This window comes from Heterocephalus glaber, unplaced genomic scaffold (assembly GCF_053883595.1).
Source record: "Heterocephalus glaber isolate CG9 unplaced genomic scaffold, H.glaber_assembly_v1.0 deba00001428, whole genome shotgun sequence".
Lineage (NCBI taxonomy): Eukaryota > Metazoa > Chordata > Mammalia > Rodentia > Bathyergidae > Heterocephalus > Heterocephalus glaber.
The window spans coordinates 12,277,987-12,290,301 of NW_028258293.1; the positions used below are offsets into that span (position 1 = coordinate 12,277,987).

Here is a 12,315-nt window from a genome sequence, read left to right on the forward strand (position 1 = left end):
GGCAGTTAAGGCTAAATATACTTATGTTCCTACATGGTATTCTTTTTTTTTTCCCTACATGGTGTTCTATAATCAAATACAATTAAAATACTGTTCATATATTTGGTGATTTAGGACCATAACCGAAGGAACACTAAGTCATAAAGAGTATCTATATCTTTGTTATAAGGAGGACCTTTTTAAAGAAAATACCTAAAGAACAAGCTGAAATGTGCAAGGAAATTATATAAGACACTGATTAGGAAGGGCCAACTGAACTAGAATAGTAAACAATCAAAATAAGCAGAAGTTTATTGACTGTTGAATTAGGAGATGCCATTCACTTCTGCTCACCTGTTCTTCCTTTTTCTTCTGGTAGACTGTAAAGGAGTAAATGTGTTGAGCCAAGTGTGACAGTTAAGTTGGACTGTCATCTTTATTGCCTTGAGAGCCACTTAGGGGATTATTAAAGCACCTGCCTGTGTGGGTCATGGAAGTGTGAACTGGGTACTCTGTCTGTCCCCTGGCCCCTTCCTCTCCTGTGCTGTTCCTGGCTCCACTTCCCATCCACCATGAACCAGCCAAACAGCTTTGTTCTACCATACACTTTCACCGTATACTCCTGCCTTGGAGGCACCTAACCATGGACTGAACCCTCTGAAACCGGAGCCAAATTAAACCTTTCTTCCTTTAAAAGTTGTGGGTGTGCGTTAGGTGTTTTGTACCAACAATAGGTAAATTAATACAGAAGGCCAAACTGTAGTTTAGTCCTCTCACTGGCCTCGAGCATGGGCTATCTCCTTCACTGTAGCAGAGAAGTCCAAGAATGGACTTGTCTTAAATCAAAGGCATTTGTTGGAGATTTAGTAATAACTGATCTGTAGGGACCCAGCCTCTGCCTAATTGAAAAAATAGCTAATTGAGCTATAAAAAAGGGAACAAAGGCAAATACTGACTAACAAGAATCACTCACAGGGAGTTTCTGAATCAGCTCATATTTGTAACATTTAACATAATTATTTTTCTTCCTCCTATTTTGAAAGTATCAGCTTACATCATGTTTTCTAAAAGGAATAGAGGCTGGGAAATAAGCAGGTATGTTTTGCCTATGTCTCTTACAGGTCCCAGCAGAGACGGAACCATCAGCGAGGACACCATCCGGGCCTCTCTTATTTCAGCAGTCAGTGACAAACTAAGATGGCGAATGAAGGAAGAAATGGATCGTGCCCAGGCGGAGCTTAATGCCTTAAAACGAACAGAGGAAGACCTGAAGAAAGGTCACCAGAAACTGGAAGAGATGGTCACCCGCTTAGATCAAGAAGTAGTAAGTAACTCATTGAATACTTGCCAAGTGTTCTGTATATATCCTGGATATGTGTATAATACGAGTTCCAAAAATTATAGGTGTCTTTAGGCATTTGAATTTTAGCTTCTCTAATGTTTTGTTAAAAATGGAGCCCGTTTTTGGTGTTTGACCTTTGGGAGGTGAGTGCTATTTAGAGCATTTAGCTTGCACCTCAAGCCCAGGAGATAAAATGTTTGACCCAAAGGAAGACTGACTGAATACTTAGTGTTGCCACACAGTTAGAGGAAATAGGAACTGTAGAGTTCTAAGCCACTGTAAAGATCTGTAAATTCTGTGTTGCAGATTTAGGGTTTCCAAATGTTCTGAGCCACTCTTAAAATTACCTTCAGCAAACTGTTCTTAGTAATCCAGAGATACCTGGGTTTGACTTAAGAGCTTCATGTAAACATACTGTGTGCCCCTGTTAGCTCCTTAGACTATCTCATGTTTATACATGTTGCTGTGCCATGGAGAGTCAGTGCATGAAACAGCCCTAAGGCTCTGTTTAGTGACGCTGAAGTATAGGCACTGGCATAATTTGAGCACCAACTTCACTCCATTTTTCATACCCACAAGGGAAAATTTATTTGAGGAAATGTAACATTTTTGATGACAGAGTAATGAAAAGTTTGTGGGCTTTGGGGAAGGTGATTTGTATGTACACATTATCCTTGGGAAGTGGTTCTAGCCAATGTATAATGTGGGTTCACAGTCGCCAGCTATTTTTAGATGTTCAGGAAAGAGACACCAGTGTAATTTACAGCCTGTTGCCCCCACCTCTAAGAAACTGGAGGGGTGTTCAGGGCTTTGCACATTGGATTCTCTGCATAAATTGAGGAACGTTATTCCGCTGGCAGATACCCATTTGTTTGGAGGAAAACCTTTTATGATTTTCTGTGTAAAGGAACTTCCTGCTGGAAAATGTCCTGTCTGATGGCTCATTTTGCAATATCATTTGTCACTGTTGCTTAATGTGCTCAGCTAAGGGTATGTGAGATGCCATTACCCTGTTTTCAGTCAGCATCTTTGCTCACACCTTTCCCTCTCATCTATGAATTATTTAAATACTGCTTTATTTTGGTTTTTTTCCAGAATCGGGGATTGAACTCAGGACCTTGCACTTAGCAGGCAGGTGGCAGAACCACTGAGCTAAATCCCTGGCCCTTAAATATTGCTTTATTAGTCTTCCTTTGAAGTTGATTTGTGGATGTTTAACAAGAAGATAATTATGTATAAATTAGTATAAAGTCATCATACACAAACTGTTCTGTTTTTAGGCTGAAGTTGATAAAAACATAGAACTTTTGAAAAAGAAGGATGAAGAACTCAGTTCTGCTCTGGAGAAAATGGAAAATCAATCTGAAAACAATGATATTGATGAAGTTATCATTCCCACAGCCCCACTATATAAACAGATCCTCAATCTATATGCAGAGGAAAATGCTATTGAAGACACCATCTTTTACCTGGGAGAAGCCTTGAGGCGGGGAGTCATAGACCTGGATGTCTTCCTGAAGGTAGGTCTTCCTCACTCTCCTTCCCACATTTTGGAACCCCTACTGCACGAGCACTGACTTTGTAAACCTCAAACCAACTGGGTTTCTCGGTCGAGCAGATTAAGATTATCTTGCCAAAGAGCAAGTGAGATGTCTCACCATGAGCAGTGTCTTTTTAACCTAGCATGCTGACGATTGGTCTGAGGAAGGGAAGAAAAGTGGGCTGGTGGCTGCAGTTCCCCACCTGCCATGCTACGCTGAGGTGAACTCCCCAGGGTGAATCAGAGGCACAGATTTCCATTGGTTCTTTCACCTAAATTCACATTACTGACTGCCCACCCTCATTTTTTATTTCTTAATGTTCTTAGGGTTCTGTAATTTTAGACTAGCTTTTACAGCTCAAACAGCTCTCCAAGGAAGTGGGCTGCTCTGTTGAATGAAGGTTGTTTCAAGCTCATGGTGTCATACAGACATGAAAATCTAGTAAACCAAGTTTGGAAACTGCTGCTTGTTGGATCATGGAAAACAGCATTTAGGAGTAATGGCCAACCACTTTTTGGATATTTGATTCAGCTGCTGCTGGTGCCTCAATGTATATGCAAGGCTAATCTTGCTGATTTTGCTTCTCTTACCTGTCTGTGAGTGAGTGGCCAAACCACAAGCCTCAAATCTGAGGCAAACACATGAATGATTGGATATAAAACAGAGACCTAAGAAAGGGCTCCCTTTCTAAACACCCTCTCCTACTTGGGTGACATATATTAAGGAAAGATGCACTTGGAGAAGCAAGAGAAGTATGGTATTTGCTCATTGGACTACAGCCGAAACCTAGCCCTGTGTTTCTTATCCTTGCCCTTCCCCTTCTTCTATCCAAGGAAGAACAGAGAACAGTTCAGTAACTTTTTTTGGTGGCACTGAGGATTGACCCCCAGGGCTTTCCAACTGAGCTACATCCCTAGGCCACTTTTTTTTTTTTTCTTTTGAGACTGGGTATTACTAAGTTGGTAAGTTGGCCAGGCGAGGCTCAAACTTTCGATCTTCCTGCCTCAGCTTCCCAGAGTGCTGGGACTATGGGTGTGTGCCATGCCCAGCCAATTTGGAACTCTTATTAGAATCACAGTACAAGTTCCCCTAGTGTCTTGGTTATCTCAAGATGTAGCTTAGGGCTGGGGATGTAGCTCAGTGGTAGGGCACTTGCCTAGCATGTATGAGGCCCCGCTTTTAATCCCTAGCACCAAAAAAACAACAACTATAGCATAGAATTCTGAGCCAGATTGTGCATGATGATGGTTTCCCTGTAGTTCATTTTGAGGATGCAGACTATTTCCCCTAAGATCTGCTAGATGTGGAATTTTAAAAGCCACATGTAATGAGGTAGTGGTTCAAAACAGGTGGATACAGGCAATGTGTTTAGGATTCTTGGGTCACGTGTAGGTTATAAACTGTTGCTTCATAGCTGGCCTGGATTAAACCCTAAACTGTTGAAACTTTTTCCCCCTCCCAGCATGTACGTCTTCTGTCCCGTAAACAGTTCCAGCTGAGGGCACTAATGCAAAAAGCAAGAAAGACTGCCGGTCTTAGTGACCTCTACTGACTTCTGACACCAGCTGGAGATTGACCTGTTCTAGAGCATTCTTTTCTTCTCTTCCTTTCTCTTGAATCAGTAGGTGCCCAGAATAAGTTATTGCAGTCTATCATTCAAGTGTAAAATATTTTGAATCAATAATATATTTTCTGTTTTCTTTGGGTAAAGACTGGCTTTTATTAATGCACTTTCTATCCTCTGTCAACTTTTTGTGCTGAATGTTGGGACTGACTATGCTAAATAAAATTTGTTGCATAATTTTTCTCTTTTTTTTTTTTTGGTACCAGGGATCAAACTCGGGTCCTTAGGGTTGCAAGGCAGGCGGTGGAACCACTGAGCCAGATCCCCGTCCCAATTTTTCTCTTTATTGGACTTCTTTAGGAAAGATCCATGAAATCTTAAGAAGCCCTTCTTTTCATTTAGCAAGCAAAGCATAATGTCCATCTTAAGTTACAATTTGTATTATTTATTCTATAGAATATAAAGAAAGTTCTATTTCACATAGGATGTACCACATAGAAACCTAATTTTGAAATATTTGAAATTGAGGGATTTAAGTGACTGTTTTCTGTTCAAGGCCAGGGTGGTGCCCTCCCACCATTCCCACTAGATCTCTTTCCATTCTAAGCCTGGCTGAACCGTAATTGTTTTCATCAAGAAAGTACACAATGGTAGGTGCCAAGCAGTATGTGTGAGACCTGTGCTAAATAGGCGAAGTCTGGCTGCGATGAAGGGAGAAGGCCACAGATCTTTTCGTGGTTCATAGCAGGATTGCTGGGTTTTCACACCACTGTGAGAGATGTGCCTCCCTCGAGCCTTGTTACAGCATCAGTGCATTACCCACCCAAAGTGAAAAGATTTTTTAATTTAAAGTGAAAGTATAGCATTCGGTGCCTCCCTGCTTTTACTGTCATTTGAAGATTTGTCTTCAAGGCAGGTGATACCATAACCAAGCTGAAAGCCACCCAGTGAGCTACATAATCCTGCAGAGAACATCCAAGTCGAACAGAATGTTCTTCAGAATGAGAATACTAGGACAGAAGAGAACATTCTGATGTGTGAAATGTTTTTCTTCATGGTATTTAGGGAAATAGGAAGCCCAGCCTATCCTCTTCCAAGAGAATAATGACCAACTTAGTCATCATCATGGGTTTATTCAGTTCAGATCTTTTCTTTAAAGATTAAAATCTACTTGCAAAAATTATCAGAATAAAACCCAGCAAAATCAAATCAAGGTTTTATCTAGTGTGAGGATTAGAATTAACATTTAGATTTCTTTTGTGTAAATATACTTTTACTTTTACCTTGTCAAATCATTAACATAAGTTTGGAAGAAATGCTCATCACTAGATGTCCATTTTGTAGCAGCCTATCTGCTAGTCCCACAAAACTGAAATGTATCAGTAATTTCTCCTAGAAATTTTCATAGTGATTTAAATAATGTAAACAGCAGAGTTAGGAAGGTAATTTCAGAGATCCAGAAGTTAACATAAAGCCAATTTGAACCCTGACAGTAAAAACTGTGGCAGTTCTTTTAAAATAAATATAAGAAATTACTTGGTAATTATGATCACACACAAAAAAGTAGAAGTGCTATAATAAAAGGATTAGAAATAATCTCATCCCTGTAGCAGAATTCAGTATGGAAACTAACTTCCAAAGTACCAAAAGCATGGAATTAACTATTGTGGAGAAATCACTTTCTGTGGAGATTTTCCCATGGTGCAGATCTTCATCACTTCTTCCCTGAACTCAGACCCCTCAGAGGAGCACCAGCAGTGTTTACATCACACAAGAACTAAAAGAAAAATACCCAACCCTATTTATTACACGTATTCCACTGTGTAGCACGGCTGTGTTGTGTTGCCTTTAAAGACGTGCTCCACTGTGTTGCCCGGGTTGGCCTGGAGCCTCTGGGCCCCAGCAGTCCTCCCCATCAGGGCCCAAGAAGCTGAGACTGCAGGTGCCACCACACACCCTGCCACACCTCTGCAGGTTCTCTCTTAACTGTTAAAGTTCCCTAGGTGATTTTCAACTAGAAGTGTCCAACAATACTACCAAAAAGTTCAGATGTCTGAGCCCCAACCCAGACCATCTAAATCAAAAACCTCTAAGGGCCAGGGATTTAGCTCAGTGGCATCGCACCTGCCTTGCAAGCGCATGGACCTGAGTTCGATCCCCAGTACCAAAAAAGAAAAAGAAAAAAGTACACAGAAACCTCTAGATGAGGGATCCACAGTCTGGTCATCTTGGTGGAAGTTCTCCAAACAAAAAAGTGGCAGCTTAACCCTCCCAACTATAGATAGTTTTAACTTCTCTCTCTATAGGTCCATCTCCATAGTCAGAGCTGATACTAGATGGCTTTCAGCCAGAAGAAACTGAAGTTTGCTAGTACCTCATCTCTTTCCTTAAATTTCCCCAGTTATGCCCATCCCTTAATCTGAGAAATTCATGTTACTTAGATTACAATGCTGATCTTTCTGAACTGGAGTTGTCCTAAGTTAAATACAAACTATATCATGTTATTTAGTTCTGTATTAAACCATTATAATCCTAACTATTTGTAGGATTTCCAATAATGATCTCATGTTTTTCAAGTTTGTAGCTATTTTTGGTGGATCCTTTTATATTAAGTAAATGTGATAAAAATGAAAACACTATTAAGAGTGCTTAAGTGGGGGCTGGGGATTTAGCTCAGTGGTTTCACCACCTGCCTCACAACCGCAAGGACCCGAGTTTAATCTCTAGTACCAAAAAAAAAAAGTGCTTAAGGGGAACTTTCTGCCCATCCAGGAGCTATTTTACTTTAAGTTTCTGTATGATCAATATATTCAAAATACACACATTTTAGAGGAAGCAGGGCTCAGTGGTGCCTACGCCTACCACTTGAGTCTCCATCTCTCCGAGGATCAGCCCGTGACAGCTTTCAGAGTGGACCGAGCCTCTGCTGAGTAGAGTAACACGAACAGACAATTTTCAGATCGTAGCCACTTCCAATACCACTAAGAAAAAAAGCTCAAGTAAGAAAAGGCTCTTACTGAAGCAGTGACTCATTTTCTAAAATTTTATCTAAATGAAAACTGGTAAATCTGATGGAGGAAAGAATGGTTCTGTATCCAAATCTAGTTATACACCAACTCCAGTCATATCTACACATTAGAAATAAATTATGAAAAATCTTTTGTTGCTACTCTGCATGCCTTAGTAAGCAGACACACAGTAAATTTACTCCATAGAAAATTATGAGAAAGTCCAGCATGGTGGCTAAAATTACAGACATCCTGTGTGCATGGAACAGAAGACTTAATGAAATACTACTAAAACTGGTCTACAGGTTCGATTCAATTCAATTCTTGTCGAAAATCTCTGGCTTTTTTCTCCCCAGAAATTGACAAGCTGATTCTTAAATTCACACAAAATCCAAAGGAACCAAGAAAGCAAAATTATTCTTGGAAAAAAAAACTAAGTTGTAAGATTTTAACACTCAAAGCAACAGTAATCAACATGTCTCTAAACACTATTGTGGCGTGAGCTTCATGATAACATTAAAAATAAAAGAAGTCCGTCGCCCGCCTTGCAAGTGCAAGGTCCCAAGTTTGATCCCCAGTACCCAAAACAAAAAGTAAATAAATAAAAGAAGAAGATAGAGAAAATATATATAGTATCAGTAAGCCAACCATAAAATAAAAATTTTAAACCATTACTTCTAAAGGAATGCAGGATATTAGGGCAAAAAGGATAAGGGTAAAAGCTATCATTCACTAAAAATGGTGTTGGAGCCATGTACACATAAAATTGTGGTGGCACATGCCTGTAATCCCAGCACTCAGGAGGCTGAGGCAGAAGGATCACCAGGAGTTCAAGGCCAGCCTGATCTGCATAGTGAGACCCTGTCTCAAAACAAACAACAACAAAATATATATAGAATCACAGAACTACTTAAATAGCAGGTCTCTATATCAACATTTAAATGAACAAATAAACTTAATTAGGTACTCAGTTTTGGCCCACCCACTGATAAAAACTGTTCCAAAATGACTTTAGAACAGTACAATAATTTGAATGGTCCTAGGCTTCTGAGCTTGAGACTTACAATCAACCACCTGTCTGAACATTTCTTATGTTGTCTTTTCAAATATCTCAAACATGTCTCAATTGGGTATCTTGATTTTTTTTTTCTTCTAAACCTAATACTCTCAATCCTTTGAGAACAACCCAACCTATGTAAATGGAACTACTATCCAATTAGTTTACTCCTGAGAGGGAAATATCTAGGAATTACTTTTGATTCCTCCCTTTGCTTCACTACATGTAATTTATCAGAAGTCTTGCATTCAACATATATCTTGAATTTGTCCGCCTTGTGTATGCATCAATAGAGTCTACTACAATTCTGGAGAGTTGTGCAGTAAACTACTGCTACTTCACTCACTTCTCATATAGTAACCTGTGAAACAAACCTCAGCACAGCCTTTAGAATGTAAACCATGGAGTCGTATGATTAAATTAGCTTTCCATAAACACTAATATTTAAAGAAATCTTTACCACAGTATATACACTGGTTACAATTTGCAATTAAAATACATGTTACTCTAAGAAAAAAGATTCTGAGATTAATTGGTATTTAGAATTTAATACTAAGTTCTTCCTTGTGCAGAGTTATTAAACTTATCCTCAAGAAAATTTGTCACTGCTGGGAGTTTAGCTCAGTGGTGCAGCACCTGCCTGGCAAGCGCAAGGCCCTAAGTTTGATTCCCAATACCAAAAAGAAAATTTGTCACATAGATTGGTAATGATTCACAGCAGGGACTGTATCAGGTAATACTGGAAATTGTTAAACATTTTGCTGGACTAAGTGTAGCTTTTGGTTTTTGATTTGTGGGGGTGTTTTGCTTGTTTGCCCTACTGGGAATGGAACCCACTGAGCCACATCTCCTGCCCTTTTTGAGACAGCGTCTCACTAAATTGCTGACTGGCCTCAAAGTTGTGATCCTCCTGCCTTAGCCTCACAAGGAGCTGAGGTTACAGGCATGTGCCCCACAACTGGCTCACTGTACTCTTAATTTTAGGAAATCAGTACTCAATTTTCATTTAAGAAACAAAAAAATCCTGTACTTTTTAGAGTAAGAGGTTAAAATGTGGATTGTCCAGCAAAGAATATTTACATAGACATAGCTGTAGTGGGCCAGGGATTTAGCTCAGTGGTTCCACCGCCTGCCTTGCAAGTGCAAGAACCAGAGTTCGATCCCTGGTACCAAAAAGAAAAAAAGAAATAGCTGTAGTATGAAAAGACTCTGGAATAGGGAGATCTTGGTTCATTCATTCATTTCTTCAAATAATTACCTCTTGGGTGCCAAGTAAGTAACTAAAGAGTTTAGGTTTGGGAGTCATAGAATTGGGTTCAAATCCCTACTCCATCACTTTTATTTAACCTCAATTCACAAATGCATCCTCTGTAAAACAGTATAGGTAATATTTGGCATTTCCATGAAGGGACTGCCATGTCCACTGCCAGCCCACTGTCTCACCCTTCAGTTTGCCTTCATCAACATCCACAAAGGTTAAGTTCATCATTCACACCCTAAAAGATATTAGGGGTGGAGGGAGGGAATACTTGAGTAACTGGAGTATGAAAAAATTCTTATGTTGGTAATCTGTGTCTAGCTTGTGAATTACTAGATACGGAGAAGTAACAGATTTCCTCAGTGTTTCATGATGACAGAAAGTCCAAGCCCAAAGAGACACCAATTGCAGAGGAAAGTCTGAGCTCATCATTAGGAAAGTAAGTCAGAAATTGTTTTAATAATACAGTGGTCTTTTAAGGAAGGGAACCTTCTGTTCTTTTAAATAAGTGGACTAAAACAAGGTTCTTTCCAACCCTAAACTTGTATAGTTCCATAGTCGGACAATATTATCTGCAGAAAATAATACTATATACTTCTACCACTACTTCCCACATAAGAAAGGAGTTGCCCTGTCTGCAAAAGAAACACTAGAAGATAACAAGAAACTAAATTTTTGCCTGTAGTAGATGTTGGAAGAAGTTGTTGGATGGAAATTGGATGATAGTACAATTTCTCCAGATGTATCTTTTTAAAAAATATTTAAGGTATTGGGCATTGAATCTGGGGTTTCCAGACTGAGTTACATCCACAGCCCTTTTATTTTTTTTAATTTATTTATTTATTTATTTTTTTGGTATCAGGAATAGAACTCTGGACCTTGCGCTTTCGAGGGAGGTGGTGGAATCACTGAGCTAAATCCCCAGCCCTCCCCTTTTATTTTTTGATACAAGGTCTCAATTGTCCGGGCTGGGCTCGAACTTGCAGTCCTCTTGCCTCAGCCTCTCAGTGCTGGGATTATGTGTGCACCACCACACCTTGCTCTCTAACTCTCCATATATACCTTTTAAAATTACTTTTATTATTTTTGAAAGTGGTAAATGCATTGCCTTTTGGAGTAAGATGTTTTAAGTAAATATTCTTGTTCTTGCAGTACCAGGGATTGAACCCAGGGCCTTGAATGTGTACTAGGCAAGTACTCTACCACTAAGCTGCTATGTCCCCACCCCTTTTTAATTTTACTTTTGAAACAGGGTCTCACTAAATTGCCCAGGGCTGGCCTCAAACTTGCAATTGTTTTGCCTCAGCCCCCCAAGTACCTGGGATTATAGGCATGTATCACCATGCTTGGCTTATGTCTTCATCTTTATTATGTATTAAAACTTTCCCTAAGGACCGGGGATTTAGCTCAGTGGTTCTGCTGCCTGCATCACAAGGGCAAGGTCCCGAGTTTGATCCCCAGCACCAAAAAAAACAAAAAAAAACTTTCCCTAAAAATAAAACACCTTTGTGCTAGTACAGTACTTTGAAATAAGCAATCAAGTATCTATATCTTAAGCACAAGTCCAAACTTAAACTGTTCAGTCTTTTTAAATTATTATACTTGGTACAAATCTAAAACCAAGCCCTTTACATTTTAAACGATAACTGATTAGCCAAGGAGTCTAAGCTGTATCACTAGGAATAGGCTGTTACTTAATGAGATGTAAACTCCCTCTAAATACTCTGAATTATTCACAGAGATTGGAGTAGTATGAGTAGAACTGTACTGATAAAATTATCTTTGAAAGATAGTTCTTAAAATGTATGTTAGCTCCATTACCAATGAGCACACCTAGCAAATTCCACTCTCCATTAAAAAGAATTAGAGGGCCAGGGATTTACCTCAGTGGTTTCGCCGCCTGCTGCGCAAGCGCAAGGACCCGAGTTCAATTCCCAGTACCAAAAAAAGGAATTAGAGTTCCTTGGTCCGAAAAAGGCTGATTCTAGGACTGGTGCAGAAAATAATACAAAGTGAAGAACCAGTAAGTAACATCTTGGATCTCCAGAAAGTCAGGAAGTGCTCAAAAAAACCCCAAAACTTTATATTAATGGAGTGAAAGGGGACAGAGTCAAAGTAAGAGGGGTCCCAAAGGCCAAAGCTAGAACAATTTGAGAAACAAAATGAAGCAGTATTACCCAAAGGATAAGATCCATGACCCCATAATTATACCGATAAATAATTGAATTCATCAATAGAGGAGAAATAAATCCCTCATACAGAAGAATTAATCCTGGAAGGTTGACACTGCACCCTCAAGGAAAGAGAGCATGACCCTTACCCTAAAGTACAGAAAGAGGAAAAAGGGAACTCTACAGTAGGGAAACTTTATTCCGGCAGCATTGGCATTGATGAATCCTGTTGACAGTATAGACCCTGGATATGATAGGATGAAAATGGCCTTTACCTCTGTTGTCCTTCCTACACCCCAGAACCCCATTCTAACCATGCAAAAAACACCAGGCAAATTCCAGGGAGGTGCATTCTATAAAATACCTGCCCAGTACTCCTTAAAGTGGCCCAAGTC

General features: G+C 39.6%; 2 protein-coding genes and 1 non-coding gene across 13 annotated transcripts in view; 2 read left to right on the plus strand and 1 right to left on the minus strand.

Moving 5' to 3' along the window:
* Tsg101 (tumor susceptibility 101) overlaps positions 1-4,663 on the plus strand; it is a 38,195-nt gene extending 33,532 nt beyond the window's left edge. For both annotated transcript variants that reach the window (XM_004851536.4, XM_021263905.2), the window contains 3 exons: positions 1,101-1,303; positions 2,602-2,841; positions 4,325-4,663. In XM_004851536.4, coding sequence (XP_004851593.1) covers positions 1,101-1,303; positions 2,602-2,841; positions 4,325-4,414 — 533 coding nt within the window. In that variant the 3' untranslated portion in view covers positions 4,415-4,663. The remainder of the gene's footprint in view (positions 1-1,100; positions 1,304-2,601; positions 2,842-4,324) is intronic.
* LOC147827973 (uncharacterized) overlaps positions 1-12,315 on the minus strand; it is a 100,962-nt gene that overhangs the window by 85,122 nt on the left and 3,525 nt on the right. For 3 of the 10 annotated variants that reach the window (XR_015451424.1, XR_015451426.1, XR_015451427.1), the window contains one exon: positions 7,250-7,407. The exons of the other annotated variants lie outside the window; for them this stretch is intronic. The gene's annotated coding sequence lies outside the window, so the exon portion shown is untranslated. Of the gene's footprint in view, positions 1-7,249; positions 7,408-12,315 lie in introns of those variants that run through there. 10 annotated transcript variants of the gene reach the window in all.
* LOC147827974 (small nucleolar RNA U13) lies at positions 5,153-5,255 on the plus strand. Its single transcript, XR_015451526.1, has one exon. It is a non-coding gene; the product is annotated as a small nucleolar RNA U13 (small nucleolar RNA).